The 23,888-nt window shown below is 44.9% G+C and overlaps 1 protein-coding gene across 2 annotated transcripts in view; it reads left to right on the top strand.

Annotated features, from left to right (window-relative positions):
- sema6cb (semaphorin 6Cb) overlaps positions 1–23,888 on the top strand; it is a 78,665-nt gene that overhangs the window by 32,176 nt on the left and 22,601 nt on the right. For both annotated transcript variants that reach the window (XM_031867513.1, XM_031867512.1), the window contains exons 6-14: positions 401–491; positions 1,238–1,360; positions 2,866–2,954; positions 3,175–3,392; positions 3,759–3,890; positions 4,153–4,308; positions 7,187–7,363; positions 8,260–8,397; positions 15,545–15,622. In XM_031867513.1, the coding sequence (XP_031723373.1) occupies positions 401–491; positions 1,238–1,360; positions 2,866–2,954; positions 3,175–3,392; positions 3,759–3,890; positions 4,153–4,308; positions 7,187–7,363; positions 8,260–8,397; positions 15,545–15,622 (1,202 nt within the window). The remainder of the gene's footprint in view (positions 1–400; positions 492–1,237; positions 1,361–2,865; positions 2,955–3,174; positions 3,393–3,758; positions 3,891–4,152; positions 4,309–7,186; positions 7,364–8,259; positions 8,398–15,544; positions 15,623–23,888) is intronic.

The raw sequence follows: 23,888 nt of genomic DNA, 5'->3' as shown, positions 1-23,888 counted from the left end.
CTACCTGAGCTTTACGACCGTGTTAACAGCGTGTTGGAGAACAGCAGCTAAATATCTGCGGCCGAGAGATAAACCGTCCTCTGGCCTCGAGACAGCAGGAACCTCCAACTTCACACGCTTCTTTCTTTTTTATGGACTCGACCCGAATACAGCGCATCAAATAAAACCCAATCTTTACGGCGCATGTGTTGCCTTTTCATAATCCCATAATAATTTAACGTGTCCCTCTTGCATTCGGCCACAGTTCCCACTGCTTTGAGGACTTTTGCTTGCTTACATGTGTAAACAGTGATGATGTTTTCGTGTTGTCTCATCTTTTATGTCCGGTTTGGTCAGTTTTACAGTTCCGTGTGTGGCTTCATAAGGTATTTAATGTGTCGCTGTGTCCTCTCTGACCTAGATGTCCACACTGGAGCAGGAAGGGGAGGAGGTGGTGGGACAGGCCCGGTGCCCCTTCGAGTCCCGCCAGTCCAACGTGGGCCTGTTCGCAGGTGAGCAAGGCGGAGCGGACCGCTGGCTGTAAATCGAAATGTCGCATGTTCAAGTCCCACAGCTGCCGACCTGTGTCATCAGTCCTTAAAGTTCCAGTAATATTTACAGATCACCGTTTGTATTCTCACAGTGGTTTTTTTATGATGTTTTCGGGCTGTCATCCTTCACACCTGGAGGGAATTAAAATTTGGCTGAAGAGTCCAAAGTTTCACTGTGAGCTCACAAAACACGTGTTTTTGCCAAGAATTCTTTAAGCTAATTATGACAATTTCACACAATTGTGATGATCTTTTTGACGGACAAAAGGATGTTGATTATGTTGTTAACTGCATCCTGACTGGTCGGGGGAGGCAAACAGCCGTGAGGCAATGATTCTAGTTTTTATTGTTTTGTATTAAACTGTTTTCTGGTATTCTCACTGGTGACAGTCACTGCACCAGACTGAAGTCTCAGTCCTGCACTCAGTCCTGCACTCAGTCCTGCACTCAGTCCTGCACTCAGTCCTGGACTCAGTCCTGGACTCAGTCCTGGACTCAGTCCTGGACTCAGTCCTGCCAGGTTTCCACGGACATTCATGCAGAGTTCACACAGGGTTGTCATTAAAGGTGTCACATTCTCCTACAGCACTTCTTAAAAGGGCAATAAAAGTCTCCTGTGACCCAAATAGACACTTGAAAGAAGTGGCTTATTCCAGGGAACTGTGATCCCTGACAATCTATCTCAAACCCCCCCCCCCCACCCTCAGGTGGCGATTTCTACTCGGCCACCATGACGGACTTCTTGGCGAGCGACGCAGTGATTTACAGAAGTCTGGGAGAAAGCAGCCCCGTCCTGCGCACCGTCAAGTACGACTCCAAGTGGCTGCGAGGTGAGCGTCCAGCGTGCTGTAGTGAATAGTTTAGCACGTTCACATCCAGCTAGCATTGCTACCCAAAACAGAATGACACCTGTCCAGATTTATCCATAGCGTGCCATCAAACAGCAAAGGTGGATGTTGCTGAAGGCCGGATGGTGCGTCGCTTTAAATGAGACGACATAATCTCCTTTCCATTCATAAACGATGGTCCAGTGCTCCCTATGCTGAAGGAGATAAGACAGGAAGCGTTGAAGAACCTTTCCTTAGTATCTATCATGGCTGCCACGTAAACACTTCCTGCTTATTTAACTCAGTTAGGAACCTTCCTCATCACAACAAAAAAGACCATTCGACCGCAGCCCAGGGTTAAGTCATGTCTCGCCGACACCAAATTATGTAAGTGATTAACATTAACATCATAAGTGACTTAGTTTCTGTGTTCTCTGATCACCATCTGACTGCATCACGTCGCGTTATGTTGTGAAGGTTTTATGCAGGGCTGTAATTTACCTTCACTTTCATTATCTCGTTAATTGGCCGATTATGTTTTCTTGATGAATCAATCATCACCACACAGGAGTGACCTTCCTGGCTGTCCTCACTCAGGAGCGTGGAGTGTTGTGAAAAGGGGTCCAAACCCTGAAGAGTTGTTGTATTTATTCAATTAAAGACATTAATATTGACTTTTATCCGTCTTCTGAAGCTACGTGGAGACTTTTGCTTGCAGCAGACAACAGTAAGCCTCCAGCAGTGGAACTAGCAGATGTTCCGCGTGTTTGATTAAAAAACTATTTGCACAATTATAAGATGATGCACCTGTTAGTATAGTGTTTGAAAAGTTATGTCTTGTGTTTCTCAACTCATTTTAATTACTCTCAGAATTGTTCTCAACCCACAAAAGCTGATGACAGATCTCGATTGGTTCTTTATGTATTTATACCTTCGGACGCTTTTCCATTCAGTCCGTTTTTAACCCAACTCTCAACAACAACCGGTCCCAGACCGCTTGTGAGAGGTGATCCGGGTCTGATTCCAGGTGAACTCATGATTCCGACCCGATTGCGGGAATCAAAATCCAAAATGCAGGTAACAGAACACTTTCCAACCGTGTTTGGTAGTTCTTCTTCGTGTTGCTCGGTTAGTGTGGATTACACTTTCCAAAGACAAATTTCGGACAAATAAGAAGAAGCTTCCCGCTCCTTCGTGTTCTCCCCTCAGCAAATACATTCTTTGATTTTGTCTGAACCAGACCAAATAGAAAACCAAGCAAAAGTGTCCAGTTCTCTGTGATCCTGACCGGCCAAACGGACTGTGTTCAGATTCTATAAAACAAGTTATTTCTGACTTGATCTCAGTGTTTTTATCATCACTGATCCAGAACCAGCTCTGTTATCCTCGTGACTGTGAGCTTCTTATCTTTCTGTCGGTGTATTCAGATTTGATCCACATTTCTTTTTTTAAAGCACACGTCACGCTGGAAACATCAAACACTCTTTTCTTCTCTCGTCTCCCAACAGAGCCCCATTTCCTCCATGCCATTGAGTACGGGAACTACGTGTACTTCTTCTTCAGCGAGATCGCGGTGGAGTACACCACTCTTGGCAAGGTGAGCGAGCTCGTTTCAGACCAGACACCCGCCAGACCTGTGGTTTGTTGTGTCTGCACTTCCGTCTCTGAGTGGAATGAAGTCCAACAACATCGCAGTGATACTCCATACTACAGCATGTTTACAAGGGTTTTATTGTTCAACATGTTGGCTCTGCTGCCTGAGTTTGCGGTGAACGTGATTGTCATCTGTCCGTGACCTTCCCCTCCTGTCGCCTCAGGTGGTTTTCTCCAGAGTCGCTCGCGTTTGTAAGAACGACAACGGCGGTTCTCCGAGGGTTCTGGAGCGCTACTGGACGTCGTTCCTCAAAGCCCGGCTCAACTGCTCGGTGCCGGGCGACTCCTTCTTCTATTTCGACGTCCTGCAGTCGCTGACAAACGTCCTGCAGATCAACCACCGGCCGGCCGTGCTCGGCGTCTTCACCACGCAGGCCAACAGGTTGGGATTCGTGTTGTTGTCGCGTCACAGATCTCAGCTGGGTTGCAGTATGAGAAAACGTGTTGAGGAGCACAGAATGAAATGTTTTTTCAAGTATCTGGTTACTTCAAACTGTTTATTTGGGGAAAGATTTTAAATAAGACATGTAGAATAATATGTTGTTGATGAAATATCACAATTTTAAGTTTAGTTTTTTCTGATGGAAACGTTCGTCACACATGATGTGTTCAAGGACTGTAGGCAGGACAACAGAGCGCAGGATAAATACAGTTGTATTTTCATGTCCATGACGAGGTTGTGTCAGACTTGGACACTTTTCCTCGCCCCCGCTCTAATGCCACCGTCCTTTTGTGGTCCCTTCGACAGCATCACGGGCTCAGCAGTCTGTGCCTTCTACATGGACGACATAGAGAAGGCCTTCAGTGGCAAATTCAAAGAGCAGCGGAACAGCGAGACAGCGTGGACACCTGTTCCTGAGGATCAGGTCCCAAAACCAAGGCAAGGATATCTTTTAAATAACAAACTGTCACTTCTCAAGAACAGGTTTTTGTGCCTTTCACAATGGAGGGTTTTTTTTGTTCCTGCAGCTGCTGCTGTTATTGTTCTGCACACACTTCATCTGCGAACAGAAAACAACCGCGACACACGACACCTGTTCTTTCCTCTCGTCCCCCTAAACCCAACAGCTGCCGGTGTTTTTACATCTGGTGTCCGTGGAAACTTTCCTGACGTTCTGTTTGTGTGTATTTGCTGCTTGCAGGCCGGGATGCTGCGCCGGAGAGGGCTCGGCGGCCACCTACAAGTCGTCCACGACCTTCACCGACGACACACTGACTTTCATCAAGTCCTACCCGCTCATGGACGAGTCCGTCCCCTCGGTCAACGACAGGCCCTACTTCACCCGGACCACCAGCAGGTGAGGGATCAGTTTAAAGAAAGAATGTATGGAAGAGTCTACCACGAGGACGTCCCTCCCAGCAGCAACACAATTAGGTTCTGTGAGCTGAGTTTATTAAAAGTTACCCTCGTTCTTTGTGGAGCTGAAACATTTAAAGGAAAATGAATCGGTCACGATTTTGATTAACGGCTTGAACATCAAGCAAGAATGCTGAACACACACACGCACAATTAAATTAATCATTCCCTCATTCCCCACATTTTCAATATATAGAGCCACACAATTATTTTCATGATCAATTAGCCCACCAATTAGTTTCCTAATTAGAGCCACTGCGAGGTCCCTGTGGACTAAAGCGGGAGTGTTTCCGAGCACCAGAGTCTCTTTAGAGAAGCTCTGGTTTTACTGCAGCAGCATCTCTGGTCCCATCGGCCGTCGGTCTGACCGAGCGCTGATTCATTGTTCACAGCATATGTGGAAGCAAGACTCATTCTGAGTTGAGAAACGACGTGTACGACTCGATTGTTTTGCTGTTAGCCAGTGTGAAAGCTAATTCATAATCAATAAATATCTAAATCATTGTCAGACGACAGCTGGTGGGCTCACGGGTTGCATTTCTTCCAATCATTTCGTCTGAATCCGACCTGGTGGAACCAATGACAAGAACTAAGAATAACTACGTAGAAACAGCCAATCGTCTCGTTGATGGTCTCCTTTTCTCATGAAGGCATCAGTATTACTGATCTGTTGATACTGATGTCAACCAGTAAAGCACCTTGTACGTCACGTCTCCTAAATATATAGCGAGCTCCTGTTCAGACGGCTCCTTCGAGAACATCGTCATGAAATCCAATAAAAAAACATAACCATTAGCTGCCCATCGGTGTGGCTGTGCAGAGCTGCAGTTATAATCCCAGCTTTAACGGTGAGCGTGCAGGTATTATTCTCCACAGCGACATAATGTAGCAGCAGTGTTCCCTCACTCGGGGCTGTGATTGGTATCGATGAGTGAGCTCAGGTGGAACACACGACCTCGTCCCTCATTAAAACTCATCGGATTGTATTGGATGCTCGGTCTCAGCTCCACGTCAGAGACGCACGGGGAGGTGGGGGGGGGTCGCGTGAGCGATCATGTGACTGTCACAAATAGTTCACTAATAAAAGCTCTAATGACATGTCTGGGGATTTTACAGAGAAGGCCTATTTGTTTTGAGATGCGTTAGAAACAGGAGGTCTTACACATCTACATTTGAGTAAATATTTTGAAGCCAAATCAAACGGTTTACAGGATATTCAACCTTTATTTATAATGCTTTTAATACTTGTCTTGTTTCTTAACAGGGTTTTAATGAAGGCAATAACGTAGTCCATGAATATGAGATGTGAGTTTACAGATAATTACGAACCCTCCTCGTCATTATGGAGGTTGATTGATAGCTTTTCGCCGGTTACACCTACAGTCTTTGGGGATATCTCTGGGTCTCACTCGTGGTCTTCTTGCTTCTTCACAGGTCACTTTGTTTGTTCACACTCGGAGAATAATGCAGCGCATAGAGCACAGACACGCCTCCCTGCATGCTCGCCGTCTCGCTCTACGGTGTCAAGTGCGAGTACAAGTAAAGCTTTAGAGGACACTTAATCAGGTTTTCCCCATTTAAAGGCATCATTTAGGGCACCATCATGTTTTGTGTACTGGAAGGGAATCCTGTAGGGCATGTTTTATCCGTCATAGGGGCATCCAAGAGGGCACTTTTTTATTCCGATCGTGGGGGCTCCTAGGCTGCAGACGCCGCCCCTGATTCCACCAGTGCATCCATGACTCGGCCTCAGACACACACACACACAGACACACACACAGACACACACACACACACACACACACACACAGACTGTACACAGGAGCCTCCTTCCCGCCTCCTGAAGCAGAGCCAGGCTGACAGCTAGCCAGACACAGCACGGGCTCCACACTGGGGGAAAAACGTGCGCCACTTCACATCTGGCGCCAAAAACATCACATCTGCCTCGCCGCTCCCCACGGAGAGGAGCTAGATAAATGAAATCTAACCAGAAGCACATCACGCACGCCACTGAGGGGAAGTGCCAGTCGTGTGTGCGTGTGTGTGCGTGTGTGTGCGTGTGTGTGCGTGTGTGTGTGTGTGTGTGTGTGTGTGTGTGTGTGTGTGTGTGTGTGTGTGTGTGTGTATAAACACACCAGCCTCGGTTGGACCATCTGGGAGGCAATGAGGGAGAAGTGAGGTCCGCTGGTGTCCTTTTTTTTTTTATAGAAGATTCTAGAAGCGATGTGATGCCGAGCAAAAATCTGGGTTTATTGGAGGAAGTTTGTTGAAGCTCATCCCTCTGTCAACAACCGCTGGATTCAAGGTGCCCTTCAGCGCGACTCTTAATCCTCAGCTGCTCCTGTGGAGGCGATACCGGGCAGCTCCCAGGTGTGACTGTGTGGAGCCGGGTGAATATGAAGCAGGGTGGTGCTCCAGATAGTTCACTCATAAATACAAACTTGTGTCGCCTGAAGAGACCGCAGCGTGCTGAGGCACGTGGCTCAACAACAGGACGGACGGACGGATTGAACGGCCGTGGGAGGATGGAGAGATGGTGGACGGTGAATCAATAGGATGAAGGGATTAAAGGAAGTAGGCGATGGAGGAAGGGAAGTAGTGGGTTGGTAGATGAAGTGATTGATCGCACGCTGACGCTTCACACAATGAGCTCAGCGGTCGCCCACTGTTTGTTGTGTTTACCGTGGGAAATTGACTTTGACAAAACAACAACATTAAGATGCTAATCAGAACATTTGGCATCGTTAGCCCCTGTCTAATTAACCGCAGATAGTTGCAATCGTCTCATTTCATTTCTTTTCTTTTTTTGGTTCCTACAGATTCAAGTTGACCCAGATAGCGGTGGACACGTCGGCGGGGCCGTATAAGAACTACACCGTGGTTTTTCTGGGCTCGGACGACGGCCGCGTGCTGAAGATCCTGGCCAGCACCGAGGGAGCCAACGCGTCCTTCAGCACCCAACTCCTGGAGGACATCGACGTCTACAACCCTAACAAGTCAGTCTGTCTTTTTGTGTTTGTGGGTGTTGGTTGGGCTTTAAGCCCTCCATGTTTGTCTTTAATTTGTTCTCCCTCGTTGTTTTCTCTTTTGTTTGTTAGAGATGCACCGATCAGGCTCATATTTCTGTATTTTTGACGGTCACATTTAGTTTAGTTTAACGTCACCATGAAGTGGCACAGACCGTAACATCCCACACACACACACACACACACACACGGCGAGTTCTTCAGCGTGAGTGAAGAAGACATAAAGCTCATTATTTGTCACTACTGTAATTCAGAAATAAGCTGTGGAGGCATTACGATGCGTTCAAGTTCTACTCAGTAATGTCATTTTGTACATTTTATTTGAGAACATTTAGTGAGAAACATGAATAAATACGCAGCACATTTTTACTTCCTAACACTAGCTCTAAGTAGCGTAAATCATTAAAACTACTAATGCCAAGATTATTAGTTGGACAAAAATACATGTTTGTATTTCCTTATCATTTGAAAAGTGTGTTTCATGCAAATAACAACTATGGACGACTGAAACCTTGCTGCAGTTGGAATCAGCAGGTCTGACTCTTAAAAAATCTGAATCGGCCAAAGACGTTGCCATTGGTGCGTCTCGCGTTTTGTCCTTTACTCAGAATCTTCCTCTCTGTTCTGCCTTGATGCCCACCCACTCTTTGGTCTATTGTAACACTTTGCATCACCCTGTACAGCTAGAGGGGGGGTGCTTCTTCTTTTGTTTTCAGACTGCACAGCTTGAAAAGTCTTATCTGCATCGAGTTTGATTCACAGTTGGCTCTCTGTATAATTTCCAGACTGCGCCAGTCGCCTGCAAAAAAAAAAAAAAGTAAGTAAAATGTCTGATCGTGACAGTCGGTGTTCCTCTCTGCTCCTAGATGTAACGTGCGGGGGGAGGACAGGAGGGTGCTGGGTCTGGAGTTGGATCGGGACCACCATGCGTTGTTCGTGGCGTTCTCCGGCTGTGTGATCCGTGTGCCGCTGAGCCGCTGCTCCGACTACAGCACCTGCAAGAAGTGAGTCACCTGTAGAGCAAAGCTCTACCTCTCTGCCATAAAGGGTCAGAAACCCTGAAACAATTAGTGAAATAGTCACGTACTTGATAAGCAAATGAACTTTGACAGAAAACAGTGGATTTCCCCGCTGCAGGTTGGGAGTGGTTTCAGTCTTGGGTTTGGGAAGAGGGTCTTGGGTGAAGAGGGTAGCTTTGCCTTTAGGTGAAGCTCTAAATTTACAAGTCGATGGTCTACGAACTTTGGCTTGTGACTGTAGGAGGTCTGGTTGGGCTCACCTCTAGAGAAGCTGCAAGTAGATCCGCTGCCAACTCACGTCACTTGAGGTGGCTTAGCATCTGATCCGAATGCCTCCTGGATAGCCGGAGACCCCGAGGCGGACCCCAGAACACACTGGAGGTATTATACTCTCCATCTGGCCTGGGAACGACTCGGGATCCCCCGAGAAGGAGCTGGAGGACATTTCCACTACCTTACATGGACCCAGAAAAGCATCCGTTCCAAGGATTTTAGAACTTGTGTCTGGAGATTTTCTCTGTTTTTGACAATTTATAGATCAAACAAATGCAGTCAAGAATAAGAAAAATGTATCAACAATGAAATAATCATAAGCAAGATTAAAACGGGGATAAAAGCTGGGAAAATTGATGAGCTGGAGTCCTATAAAGAGTGTCTATAGATTTACCTTCAGTGGACCTGAGAACAAAAGAAGCAAAACTTAATATATTTTTGGGAAAACGTGACAAAGAACACCGATTTTGGAACGTGTCAAAGGCAGCCTGAAGACTGAGACCACGCTCAGTGCTGCGGCCCAGAAGCACTGCACGAATTCAGGGTTTCCTCGCTGTGTGCCGGGAAGAAAACAGCACGAACATTGCCAGGTAACTCAAGGAAAGAGGATCAATTTCCTCTGCAGCCACCAAGTTTAAGAAATGCGTCTAATTCTGATGCTGTTAGATGCTTTTTGGACAAAAGCCTGCACCAAATAGCAGATGTTACGCTATTATCTGCCTGGTTCGTGGAGTTTGTTGGGCTCAATTTCCCCCCAAAAAAGCACTCTGATGTTATTAGTGGTGTTGGCAGGTAAGTGAGAGTAAGATTAAACTGAGCCGTGGGGAAATATGGTGCGGCTACCACGTGTGGTTAGTAGCGGGGGGTTGAATGTTTTCATAAGCCGATTCTGATCCGATTCCTGCCTGAGCCTCATGTTTGAGTGCATGTGATCCCGTGTTTTCATACAGCTACATTTTAGTGGAATATTCTTGTAGAATTTCAAATGACGAGCACAAATGCCCCAAGTCAGCTGGTTCCTTCTGCGCAAATGTGAGAATTAGCCGTTCTTTTGGTAGTTTTATATTATTCAGTATTGTTGCATGGACACAAATCCGGTTAAACAGGAAATCAGAGAACACATTTACATGCACATCCATTGTGTAACCTGTTAATACATGCAGCAGCTCACTAATCAGATGCACTCCCAGTCTTATTTTGAAACTATCGTTTAGCTGTTTCCTGATTTTCAGCCTGAACGTTTCCTTTCAGCACAAATGTGTCTGAATTTTACAAAGAGTCAAATGTTTGAGAGGGACTTGTTATTATCATAATTATTATGTTTTCTGTGTTAATTTCAGTTTTAGTCGTATTTCTGATGGATGTATTTGGTATTCAAGGACACGTCGCTGTATGTCGCTGCACGTCCTTCTGTTGCAGCGATACTTCCCGGTAAAAGTCCTTCATGCACATGTGTACATGCAGCACATTCTCATTCCCAACTTAGTCAGTCGCCCGACTCTTCAAACTAAGAAGCTCTTGGTGTCCCTCTAGAGTCAGTTTTGGACACGGCAAAAATCTTTTCAAAATAAACTTCCAACGTAGGTTTATTTCGTTTTTAGGTTTATTTACGCAACAAAACCACTTGGTTAGATTAAGGAAAAGATTGTGGTTTGGGATCAAAAAAGTATGTCTGTTACGTAAATAGCTACATTTGTTCCATAACTGCCGCTGGTGAGGTATGTTAGTTATGTAACAAAACTACGGTGAAACAAGTCGGCGTTCACAGGGTTTGACACGGGACACAAACAGCGGTCTCCTGGGTGAAAGTCTTGTTTGTTCGACTCATCCCTTCCCAGATTTGGGGAACTAAGTTTCTCACTTCATCATCAACTTATCGCCCCATGAACACAGCGGCCACAGGTCACCGTCTGCTGTAAATTCCGTAAACGGTACAAAAACAGAACCTTGAAAGTGCTGGTGTCAAGAGGCTGACGTGGCTTTCAGAACAAGTTTATGAGCACAGCACAGCCTCCTCGCTCTCTTTGTCTGCAGCCTTTTGTTTTGTCAGGCGTCGTTTTGGCCTCATTTAATGTACTTGCTCCCCAGCTTTGGGATCTATTTACGGGGCTGTGAGGAATGTTGGCCCCATGTATTTCCCCCCCCGCCCCAACACTCTTTTTCTCAACCCAGAGGAAGGATTTCTCCTCAGCTCCACCAGGGAATACATATACCCCCATAGCATGCTAAGCCCTCATTGCGAAGGCCTGGAGAAGCTCTCAACATCGTTTTGTCATAAATTGGATCCAGCTGATTGGCTGTGAGCCAGCGATGGTGGCCGCTGTGTTTTTTTGTTGGAGAATGATGGTGAAGACGGAACGGGGAGAGAACGGATAGGGCCAGTTTTTCTTAAGCTTACGGACCGGCTACATCCCCAAATCCTTTCTAGAGACTGGAGCTACAGCACACCTCATCCTGGGATTAGGGGCCCCCGAAAGCCTCATCAGCACTGGCCAGGAGGTCAGGTTTCAGCCACCATATCCTCCTTTACCACACCAATGAATCCGTCTCCCTCCAGATGAGATTTTCTCTCTCTCGCTCTCGCTCTCTCTGTTCTGCCTCCATTTCTGCCTCTGCATTTCTCTCGCTCTCTCTCGGCTTGTTTCTCCTCCCTCACCCTGCATCGTCAGGATTCCTATTTTTTTTTTTCTTCACTCGAGGCCCTGCTGCCAATATTAGGTTTCAGAAAATATTCTGTTTTTCAGCAGCGGCTAGGAAACTGTAGGGAATGGGAGTTTTAATAAAGAAATACAATAAAAGGGCAAAAGAGGCCCCAAACCCTGTAGATCTGTAGATCCGTGGGATTTTCAAGTCTGGAGGAGATTTCCTTTTTTTTTTTTATAGGAACAGTTTAAACATAGTGACTTCTCAAATTGAAAAAAACATGATTATTCTCTTTGTTGCAATGTTGCCACATTTATAGCAAAACTATAAACTGAGATCAAAGTTTTAATAAACAGAATATTCCTTTTACTTAGAATCCCATTGTTTAATTTGATTGAGAATGACAAAGGCGGATTTAGATATTAATAAAAGCTCAAAGCTACATATTAAAATGTAGCGCGACAGCAGTATTTAACCACCTATCTACGTCTATTAAAAGTTATACTTCTCAGACAAACGTCTCCGTGTTCTGTCGTTCACCAGCAGCGTCACATCAGCCCAAAACCATCTCCAGTAAGTCGGGGCGGTTATTCCCAGGACGTCGGCTAAACGACAGCTGGAGGTTATGAGTCAGAGGCTGGATGAGTCCCTTCTCTCCTCAGCAGCTAATGGAGCTTCCTCACACGCGATGGCTGCAGGCCGACGTACACGCACATCTGTTCATTATAGCGTGACAGAACGTAAGCCTGACGAGGGACGCACGCAAACCTGCGTCGCACATAAACTGCGAATATGAGGACAATGTCGGTCTCTTCCTGAAACCACAGCTGGCCTCTTTTTTTCCCATAGTGCTGCAGTGTGGAGGTTCGTTCCTGTCGTGTCTCTGTAGAGGAACCCGGTGATGGAGAGGAGGAGAGAGATGCACACATACCTTATGGCAGGCCTATGAATAATGTATTAAAGCTGCACTATATAGTGTCGCTCAGTTGGCAGCCACACAGGTTGGCGGGGTACATTTCTGTCGACCTAGTTACTCAGAGGTCCTCTGTCAGTCTGCGGTGCTGCGAGAGACAGGAAGTGGCTTTTGCTGATGAAGAGACGGTTTGTTTAGATTTCACCACTTCATCTGCATGTTGAGGTGAAAATACTCTGCAGCGGGATTTAGTACGAGCACAATACACAAACACTTAACTCTGCAATAGTTTGTGAGTAAAAGACGGTTAAGTGAAGCTCACAATAGCCGTGCTTTCAGGAACATGTTTTAATGAGTGAAGTATAGCATTATAGAAAAGTTGGCAAAATTCAATAAAATAGTTAAACTTTCTCTTGAGGTTGTCGAAAAAGAGTTGATGCCCTAAATGGGATATTTTTGGCAAATAAGTTCTGACGTAGCAAACGTTTAACTCACATCACTGGTCAGCTGTCTCTGCTGACAGCGTCTTCTCTGAAACATATTTATATTGTCTTTGTTTCTGGATGTCATGAAACATGAAAGAACTATTAAAACATGAAGCTAGTAGAAACTAATTCCTGAAGACCTCTCTTCTCTTGTAGATGAGTAAGAAGACCAAGGCGACAGCCTCTACTTGTTCTTCTGCTCTGTTTACAGGCGGATTACAGCCATGCGTAGAGCCTGGCCGAACCAGTTGATAGAAACGCACATGAAACCGGTGGAGACGATGTTTCTTCACCAGGATGCTCATCGTCAGTAAAAGTCCTCGGCAAAAAAAGGCTTAAAGACGCCTCACAGGAGATGTTAAAAACCAAACAGCCACGGTTTGCGGTCTCCACAGAAAACCAACTGCATGAAGTTCAGTACATCTGTATGAACTGGAGGGCTGTTTGCATTATTAGAGACTGTGCTCCCAAGAAAAACAGAAGCAAGTGTTTGTGGACATGTCTGAAGGGACCAACGTATGTTTACTTACTTACTTCCTCTTGACAAGACGTGTGAATCGTGTCAGTTAGTCTGAGTTGGTTATGTTTCTTTGTGGCATCCAGAGATCAGCTGCTGATGTCTTATTATCTTGTTGTTTCCATAACAAAAGAGTGCTCGCATATGTAGAGTTTGTGCGTTTATGCTCCGTTTCCAGCTGCAGCCGTAGGACGGGGTACTCCTTTTGTGTGATTTCCCTCTGTTCTGTGAGAGCGACACACTAATGTGCTCTCAGTGGGATTTCTCTGGAACGTTTGCAAACTGAGGGGTGAAGGTGGTGCAACACCTGCATGCTCACTTTAGACGGTTTCAAATCATTTTAGATATTTAAAACAGGCCGCAGGAGTCCTCATTAAAACTGGGTTTGACGTGACGCAGCACTGCACTAAAAATCTGCAGATCTTTGTTCAGCATCATCTCTGATTTTGTTATTCAGCATGAAAACATCTCTAAAGTGAGTGTCGACTGGCAGCAGGTGAACATTGTTGTGTTCCGTCGCTGCGGACTCCGTGCTCATTATGTTGTTGCTGTTTGGCAAAAACCACTTGAAGGTTATGCAGCTGTGAATTAAAAAAATATATATTGTTAATTGACACTGACACCCAGCGTTGTTTTGTAATTATACAGTGGCAGGATGAAAGCCAAGAGGATCATGCAACTCATTCCAGAGTGCAGGATTATAAAACCGCAGAGTTGAACACGAGGCAGAGGGGCTGACAGCAGATCAGCGGAAGAGTCGAAGCAACGAAACGGACCCGCGGAGGAAAAGTACTGAATGTTGTGATTTCATACCGTAGGGAACGTGACTAATGGCTGCTGATGGTGGTTAATGCGGACCGCCTTAAATGGAGGAAGTATACGTTTCCAAGCACACTCAGCATGTTATTTTGCTAAATCACAAAGCAAGACATACATTACTGTAAGTAGGAGCAGGTGATTGACTCGTCTGCTGACTGCTGACATGAGACCGGAGCTACGCTGGCTGTTCACTCAAGGTTCAGTCATTGCTAATCAATGAGGCCTGAGTGACCTCCAGTGACTGGCTTAAAGGTACAGCATGTAATCCACAGACTGTGTATAAGAAGTGGACGTAGTCACCGTGACGTCCCCCTTTGGTCAGTGGACTGTCCTTTTGAAGCCTCGGGTTTGTCATTCTGCCTGTCGCCATCTTGGTTTTGGGCACGAGAGGGTGGAGCTAAGAACAACCGATCGCTGTTGATGTTTAGGTGACCAAAATGTTAGTTAACTTGCACTGAAGACACACTGTGAAAGGGTTAAAGTTCTAAGACGAAAACACGGACAACTCTACAACGCTGTGGTAGGGACCTGTCAATCACAAGGTAGCCCCGCCCTGAAGCATACCCTGCTTTATGGTCTGTTTCATACTGGATGTCCGGATAGGGGGGCTTATTGAATATGACGTTGCGTTGTACTTTGGGGATCGAAACCAAAATCCGATTTGTCTGATTCTCTTTGTTTGTGCCCACAATCAATGAGCCGTCTCTGGAAAAACCTCTTTTTGCAATGAACACTATAGAATACTAATTTGTATGATCAAAACAAATATGGACTGGGATTTTAAAGCCTGAAAGAAGTGCAAAGAGTACAAGACGAGCTCTGTTCTTCCTTCAATTCAGTAGGAAAACAAAAATCCACAGTCTGAATGAAAAACTATGTGATTACAGTCTTCTGTCTTTATCTTTGTGTCTTATGAAGAAAGCAGCAATGCTGGGATAATTAGTTAAAGTTTGAAAGTGAATACATGCACTGGTGATACTGTAGCGTGCATGTAGTAAAATAACCATGTGTTATCATCATCATCCAGTCATAAGAATCATTTAGCACTACTGTTTGCTGCACATCTGTGTGTGTCAACAGACGTAAACAAACCAGTTGATTTGCATAAGAACAAGACGATGAGACTTTAATGAAGAGCCACAGCTAAGATGTGAGGATTTATGCAGCAATGACGTTGCTTTTGTTTTGTCACTTAGAGATGCTAAATTATTTATTTGTGCAACTTTTCACGGCCATTTCTGCAGACAATTTATCTTTATCTTGATGAGCTTCGGTTGTTTTCTCAGTCACGTGGTTCGTTCGGAGCTGCACTTGAAGCTCGGATGTGAGGAAAAGTGATGGGTGTTGTTAGGCCGGCGGCAGCGCGGTGCCTCATCAACCAGCTAATGGCAGCTGGGCTCAGTGTTCTTCACACACGCTGCTCTCCACAATTACCGCCATCACTGACCGTCTGTCGGTCTGTCTGTCTGTGTCTGTCTGCAGGAGCTGTCTGTCTTCACGGGACCCTTACTGCATCTGGCTCAAATCAGGCAGCTGTGCAACAGTCTCACCTGGCTTCAAGTAAGTCACACACACACACACACACAGTCTCTAATCACATTCATTCATTCTAATGTGGTGCACTGAAGTGTTGATGCGTTATTGTGAAAGGGATTTAAGTGTAATTCAGTGTGATGAGAAAAACCTTGAAATGATTCTGGATTGATTTCAACTACAACGTGACTTTTAAAGTTGTCAAAACATAAACCAAAGAACTATGCTCGTGCCTGTAGCTCGCTGCTGCACTGTGGTGTGTTGCAGCTATAGACTTTATGTGTACATGGATACGGGATGGATACTGTCGTGATCGGGGGGGGGGGGGCTGGAGTGATGGTATCAAGGTCCCGCCCCCAAACAAACCGCCCGAGCCGAGCTCAGCCGCAGCTTCTTAGCGCGAGAGCCACCTAGCGTTAGCATCACGGTAGCTACTTGGCTAGAAAGACACAACAAGTATCCATAATATCCCTATGAATACATTTATGATCAAATGATGCACGTTCTAGTACACAGTAGATACTGCAGTCAGTCACCGGGGGCTGATGGGGCTGGAGTCTTGTCATCCATCTTTGTATACAGTCTGTGGCCTCAGCACAGTTACTGTTTACATTTTCTGTACATATTTGGGGCAATAACGAGGTTTTTACAGCTGCTCGTCTTTCAAAATAGAAGTGCTCTGTGGAGCAGCAAGAGCAACGCACTGACAGCAAAACAGCACAATACGTTGAGTGGGTTTTAAGGCTCAGTGAAAGCTATGAAAGCCCAAATAAAGTCAGAAGTAGTGTCTGACAGCTGGCAGCTACAGCCCCACTGTACAGAGCCTCTGTTTGCGTTATATACACGGTAACGGTTGGTGAGTTGTGTGTGCATGGTAAAGAGGTGGCCATCTGTAGCGTTTAGTTTACAGACGTTTGTATTTAGTTAGTTTCACCATCGACATTATTATTATTCAAAAAAACATCTAAAAAGGCCTTTAATTAAAGTTTTATAACACTGTGGATTTTACTGCTATGCATCTCAACTTCTATGTAATTTGCACTTTTTTAATACTTTTTTGTATTACTGCTTAGTCTTGAAATTTTGATGACCTATACAGTTTATTTTCTTTAGCTTTTATCCTTTTTCAAGTGTGTGTATCTAACAGGGGAGCTCGTTCTAACCTCTCCTGCACAATGTTCAAGCCTCTCTTTATACAAGTGTGCATGTGCAAGTAAACATAAATATATTAGTTATTTGGTGCAAGAAGATACAGAAAGAATATACATCAAGTCACGCAAGGTGCAGTCCGATAACAAAGTCTTGATGAGAAATAAATGAGTGAAATAGAATGTTGGGGGGTAAATTATCTGCGGTCTCCAATCCCAAAATGTAAACCAACACCTCAACCCGCGGAGGCCAGAAGACTGTTAGTGCACTGCTTTCCCTTTTATGTTATTTTTCGCACGTTTTCTTCACCAGCTCGTGCACCAGCACCTGTTTTAACATCACATGCTGAGGTGTAGCCAGAAGGGCCGCATGCTGCAAACTTTCAGCCCATTAACAGTGCAGCAGCAATTTTCTGCCTGATGTGACTCATTGTTGATTTCCCCCCCCCCCATAACAGAGAGGTCTCCAATCATGAACCACCGAGGGGATGAAAGCGTGAGCACATTTGCTTTTCCAATCAAACGCTCCAGCAGGAGGTGCGGGCCGTTAATTCTTCTCTGGACGAAGTCGTGCTAATTAGTGAATTCAGCCGCTGTGGCGTTGGGCGGCCCGTCTGAAAGCTCACAGGGCGGACACAGCTATATAAAGACGTTATTAGCTCTCTAACTCACGGGCACAGCGGATAGATTTGTAACTATAAGTCGATAACGTGTAGCCGAGCGGCAGCAGAGGCGATCATTTTCATATCTCCTCGAGGGAGCTGTTGAGCTGTGGCGACGCACTCTTCATTATCAATAGCTGATCTAGATTCAGATGAGCGGACTACGTGATGAATGCATCTGACCGAGAGGGTTTGCTTATAAGTGCTCTTGAGGAATACGTGTCACAAAATTCAGCATCTACACTGACTCGTCTCTACATTTGCATTCAGGTTTTAATGTCGTTTAAAGTGCTGCTGTGTGGAGCCTGTAGACGGACGATATCGCTGTTTCTGTTTGCAGTCGGGACGTCACCATGCTTGTAGATGACGAGGAGACACTATCGAGGAAGAAAAGCTTATTTTGGGCTCTTTTTTGTTTTTAAACAGCTCAGCTGTTCAACCATCAGCCAATGATAAAACTGTTTTGAAAATATACATAGAGTATTTAAAGCTGCCATATGATATAAAAAGTGATATTTTCATGTCTTGTTTTGTCATAACATATTACTTTGTCATGTCTAAGTAATATATGAATACTGTGCATAGATCAGAGTGCTCTATGTGCCTTTAAATGAGCCGCCAGGATTTCCGTCACAACTATACAATAAAATGTCCGTTTTGCAGTTTTAAACGTAATCATGCTAAATTAGTGCCAGGTTAGTTTTCTGGTTGCAGCGTTTGTGAATGACGTCAGCTGACAGGAAGTTCAAACAAAAATTTCAATTAATGAGCCATATGTCTCACAGAGGAGAACTCTATTTTTTGTTTTTCTATATTTTCTTTCCCCTCCACTTCCCTCTAAAGCCTGTGCCATTAAATTAAAAGTGTGCCGCGCTGTCCGTCGAAAACGGGGGAAGAAAGATGGATGTGTAGTTGGATGGAGAGATGGAGGGAATAGATAGATTGATGGATGCAGTAAAGGGTGGAGAGGATCAGCCGAGGCAGTTAAAGGTTCTGTTTTCTCCTCCTTTGTGCCTCCTCACTGTGGAGGTCTCTGCCTGTCCCCGTGTGGTTGATGTACAACCTGTTCCTGAATCACCACGCCGGGTGTTTTCTCTTTTTACCTCTGTGGACTTTTGTAAACTGTGTGTGTGGAGTTTTCTGTATGCTGACATCCCACTATACTTACCCCACCATCACACACACACACACACATGCACAGAGCACCACTTCCACTGTTGACTGGCTTCCAATAGATTACTCTGACGGCTGAAAAATGTGCAGACCTGGAATTATTGCATATCCTCTGCTTGGCCACCCAGACGTATTGCTTTCCCTGCCCTCACACGGACAGAGGCTAATGGAATGTGTTTTTTGTTCTCCCTTTAGATGCATGTTTCTGTGCGCCCTCTTGCATTTGCCTATTTTGCTGTGTAATATTTGGGTTCCTGTGCTTAAATCGACCATTGTTCAGTTTTGTGGTGTTTTTGGAATTCAAAGCCTCTGAATTCGTGGAGTCTTGTTGAAGCAGCTGTTTCCAGCAGCTGGATGGCTAACCTTAGACTGGAAACCGGTGTGATGGGTTTCACTCTCCGGTTCTTTGTATAGTTTGAACAATGGAGATGTAACATGGTAATCGGTGAGCTTTGGAGGTGCTGGTACTTCAGACAGAGCCGGGCTAGCTGCTCACAGCCTTTGTGCTAAGCTAGCCTGCAAAGACACGAGGGCTATTTATCCTTTTCCTCTAACTTTTGCTCGGAGAGCAGGAAAACTATTCTGAACGAAAATGTGTTTTCAAAGCACCACAGAGATTCAAACACTTGGGACGTGGCTCTGTAGCCAGTTTGCATTCACAGCAGTTTTCAGCGCACAGCAGGGGGGCCGACCCAGAACCACGGTGAATAAAATCACCCAAACTACCACTGGAACTCCTAAAAGCACTCGTGTAGCAGTTGTCTGTTCATTCATGTGTTCAGTATGTCCCATGTCCAATGAAGCTTGTTGGAGCTTCAGAGCTCTGAGGAGGTTTTCAGTGATGGAGAAACTGAACATATAGATAACCAGCAGAGAGGTGGATTCTGCTGCAGGATTCTTTGCCGTGACCTCTTCAGCTTACTTATTAACGCGTTATGTCTTGTTTCTGTGGTTTGTACAAAAGAGTAAAAACTGAAAATTGTATTTTTCAAAGTGACTTCAAGCTGTTTTCTGTTTTACTTTTGGATGGGGGGGGGGTGTACATCTTTTGATTTACTTCCTGTTGAGATGGAATATTGTTAGTTAATTAGTTCAAAACAAGCAAAATATCCAGTAAAGTAAGACACTTTAATCTGAGGGGAATCTGTGAACGTTTTATGGGCTGGAACTTTGTGTTCTTGCCTCCTGGTGCACACTGTGATAATTAAAGAAGCATCTCTTATGAGCAGGTAAAAGTAATGAGATTCTGACCAAAAAAAAAAGATCTTTTGGTTTATTAAAAAGGCATGAAGAGTTGGCAAGCTAGACGAAAAAAAATAGTTAATAGTTTTGTCGTGACTTTAAGGAATTAGTTTAGGATTTGAATTGAGGTTGTAATTAAGATTTGGTCTGTGGTTTGAGGTCCGGACTATAAGGTTCTCATGGGGGGGGAGAGAGAGAGAGAGAGAGAGAGAGAGAGAGAGAGACTTCACGCTGGCGAGGTGCTCCAAGCTGCTCGCTGAGGTTTTGATTTATGAGTCGGTGTTTAGCGTGCAGGACGAAGCCGCGCTGGAAAACCGATGGACCAGAACGTGAGAGAGATCAGCCAAAATATCCTGTTCAGACTCAACTATCAGCTCGCTGCCAGAGAGAGAGAGAGAGAGAAAGTATGGACGGACGAGAGAACAAAGGAAACTAAAGGAGAGGAGGCTACAAGGAGTGTAAAAAATGGGAAAGAAGAAGAAGCAAAAGATGCATGTAAAGAGAGATGTATTAAAGCAGGGAGAAGTGAAGGAAAGACAGAAAAGGTTGCACAAAGGAGGAAGAAGAGGGAGGAAAGGGAGAGCGAGTTTTATCAGTTTGATTCCAAAGTACAGAACATCTGTTTTTCATTTAGGTTTTACTACTCAAGAAAAGAAAGTGTCGGCTCAGGCTGTTGGTGAGGCGTGAAAGTAACATCAGATTTGAATCCTGCATGAAGTCAAATCATATAATGTGTTTATATATATATCTATCATTGAAAAGAGGTCAGGAGTGGATGGTGAAAGAGGAGAAAGGGAATGAGGATGATAAAGGGGGACGAGAGAAAGGATGAACTGATGTGAATCAGACCTGACCGGAGTTAAAGATGAAGCAGCTCTAAAGTCCTCCTCCCGGGACTCCCTCCTCTCTCACATCAGTCTCTTTTATTTATTTATTTTAGGTGGCATACATCTACATGACTGATGTGTGACTGATCCAGAGGACAGGAGAGGTAGAGGAGAGAGGATTCACATCCTCTCTTTCTCTCTCCGTCTCTTTATCTCTCACACTTTGAAAGATTTGTGCGACCCGGGCGGCTCGGCGCCGTGCTGTTTCTGGGTCCTTTGGTTTACGCGTCGTCCATAAGCATGAAGCCAAAACAAAAGACGGCCAAGGACACAAAGGGATCCTGGAACAGGGATCAGCTGCTAAGTGCAGGTGAAAGACCGTAAAAGAACCTGGATGGCAATCTTTTATTTTTTTGTTATTGACCAAAACTAACCATGTATTCACAGTTCCTGGCTTCCTGAAGACATAAACCGTCTACAGCAGCTTTTAAATCAGCTTATAGACGTTTAGTTTATTTTTAAGTACAGGTTTACTTAAACTTAACCTAAAACAGCTGGACTCTATTTAAGCAGATGTGGCTCAAACTGGAGAAACAGTTCATTTGATGGAGTTCATTATCGGCCAACGCATGAGGTGTGATAGCTTTAGGACCGACGAAATAAACTACACGGGACAAGTCAGTGTCCCACATCGGTACGAATTTCAGAGTATTAGTTGTGAGCTTATTGCCCCACAATGCACTGCTTCTCGGGGACTTGAGGGCAGCTTTCAGTGAGAAGTCGTTTTACTAAGTTTAATATGTTTTCAAGCGGGCAAGTAACCTTTTAGCCAGTTAGTGGTCAGTTTATCAAATGAACCCATGTTTGGAATTTTGCTAAAGTGTTTTTCTGAGATGTGACGGAGACGTTTTGTGAGATTTCTTGAGCTGGAGGTGAATGAACTTGATTAGTGGCTCTGAACTGAACCCTTCAGAACTGAATTTAATGATGAATTAGCACTCACTCACTCACAGCAGCGTAAAGTTTCTCCAGCTGCGTAATGTCAACAGTGCGGATTTCCAACATGTTTGATCGCGATGACTCGTCCTAATCATGGGCCTGTGCCTTTAAGAAACAAACAGCTGTGTGTGTCGTGGGAATTGTTTTCCAGCTTTGACGTCTCTTGTATCTTTGCGTCTTTGAAAAGTGCAACACATTCAGTGAAATGACCGTGATCATGTTTTCTTCATGATGGTCATTCATTGATTTTGATCTGCAGATCATTAAACTCACTTTGATGTTTGAAGATTAAAAAACAAACCTGTATTCATGGAATTCTTCATGCTGTCGCGTAGGTTCCTTTTGAAATAAGCAATTTAGTTTCATGCCTTTTACCTTGATTATGGGCTCTCATTAGGCGCTAATTAGTATACTCACCTTAAGTGAACGTGTCTATTCGGCATTGTCAAAGCTTGAGTCAACACTGCATTCATTCAAATACCTGCCATGCAAACATATTTAGTTCTCTGAGTTGCTGAATGAAATCAACATTGTTCCCCCCCGAGTGCAAAGCTCTTTTATTATCAACGCTAAGATACAAGGAATGATCACACACCAAACTACCAAACCAGTGGAACTACCAAACCAGGCCAAACTGAATGTCTTCATTTTGGCCTTTATGCTCAGATGTGAGCCTGTGACTGAGGACATGAACCCAGACTGGTTAAAGGGGGGGGCAGACAGACAGACAGACAGACAGACAGACAGATGTTGATATGTGACAGCCAGCACTTCCTTGTGTTTGGAAAGCCGAGCAGAACAAAATAAATTCTTGCCTGCTGGTCGCATTCAACCGTTTGCTCGTGTGCCGTGCTTTTTCAGACGTAGAGGTGACCTGTCGGCCGACTCGGGGGGGGGGGGGGGCACGCACGCACGCACGCACGCACGCACTTCAATGTTTACAGCACTCTGCTAGTTTGACGAACCGAGAGGAAAGAACTGGAAAATGTGCGACAGAACATGCAAGATGTTGCGGATGTGGTGTTTGGATCTTATATGTGAATATATTCAAGTGCGGTGACGAAATACCCGCGTGTTCGAAAGAAACGATGCAGCCAGCGAGAGACGGAAGGAAATACTAAGACCCGATCCCGATGGCCCCCCTGAAGCCTTAACGTCACCTGAGTGTGAGAGGCTGCAGGTGTTTGACATGATGTGAATACGAATGGGACGGCATTTTGCTGCAACGTCGTACATATTAAGCAGAACTGTGGGTATTTATTCAGTACTTTTTTTGCTCCTTGATTTGAACGTCTTCCAGGCCTCACGAGATGAGGTGAGCACATCTCACATCCCGTTGGGTCTGAAAGGGCCCTGATGCATCATGGGACGTCTGCTTCCCTACTCAGTCGGCTTCTGCGTTTTTTGTTTTAAAGAATGGAGTTGTGTCCTCTGGTTGACCTGGACTCTGTGGTCAGTCGTGAGAGAGAGAGCCTCTGTTTGGATTGACGTGGTGGACGTTGCAGTGACTTGCACCATCTTGATCTTTACTCTTTTTTTTCTGTTGGGGAGGATGTGAGCAGCAGTACGACACAGATGTTCCTCACAAGTAGAAGAAGAAGAGGAGGGTGCTACAAAGTCGCCATCGTACTTTTTCGAGTCTCCTCTTCTTCAAATCATTGGATGATTTTTCCTCTAAAAACTATTCGATCAAACGATCTCAGAATATGTCTTCGGTTAAACTGATCCGAACCTTTTACACTTGGAACTGTAGAGTAGAGAAATCTTTATTTCGCCCAAAAGGTTTGGAACACTGCTTTAAACAACTCAAATATAAACTTCAGAAAATCTCTCACTCTGATTCACACCAAACGAAACAAACGATCGCACCATTTATGACGCAACGTCAAACACCAACTGCTCCCAAGCTGTAAAGATACTCCCTAAAAAAAGATCGGCTCCCTGATCGGTTTAGAATTGATCTCAACATATTACTGATCACGTTTAAAGCACGTATCGGTCTGGCCCAGAAATATATAGAAGAAATGTTGCCCCCCCCCCCTATGAGCCAGCTCTCAGCCTCAGATCCTCAGGTGGGGCCCTTCTAGCTGTTCCAAAGTCGAGGCTCACATCTAAAGGTGGCCGTGCTTTAGTTGGGCCTCACTTTGTAAACTCTGCTGTTAAAGGTGCTATATGTGTGTATGTATATATATATACATATATATACATATATATATATATATATATATATATATATATGTAT

Source organism: Anarrhichthys ocellatus, unplaced genomic scaffold (assembly GCF_004355925.1).
Source record: "Anarrhichthys ocellatus isolate YVR2014 unplaced genomic scaffold, GSC_Weel_1.0 scaffold39, whole genome shotgun sequence".
NCBI lineage: Eukaryota > Metazoa > Chordata > Actinopteri > Perciformes > Anarhichadidae > Anarrhichthys > Anarrhichthys ocellatus.
Note: the sequence above shows the minus strand (reverse complement) of the source record. Positions and strands in the feature narration are given on the sequence as shown.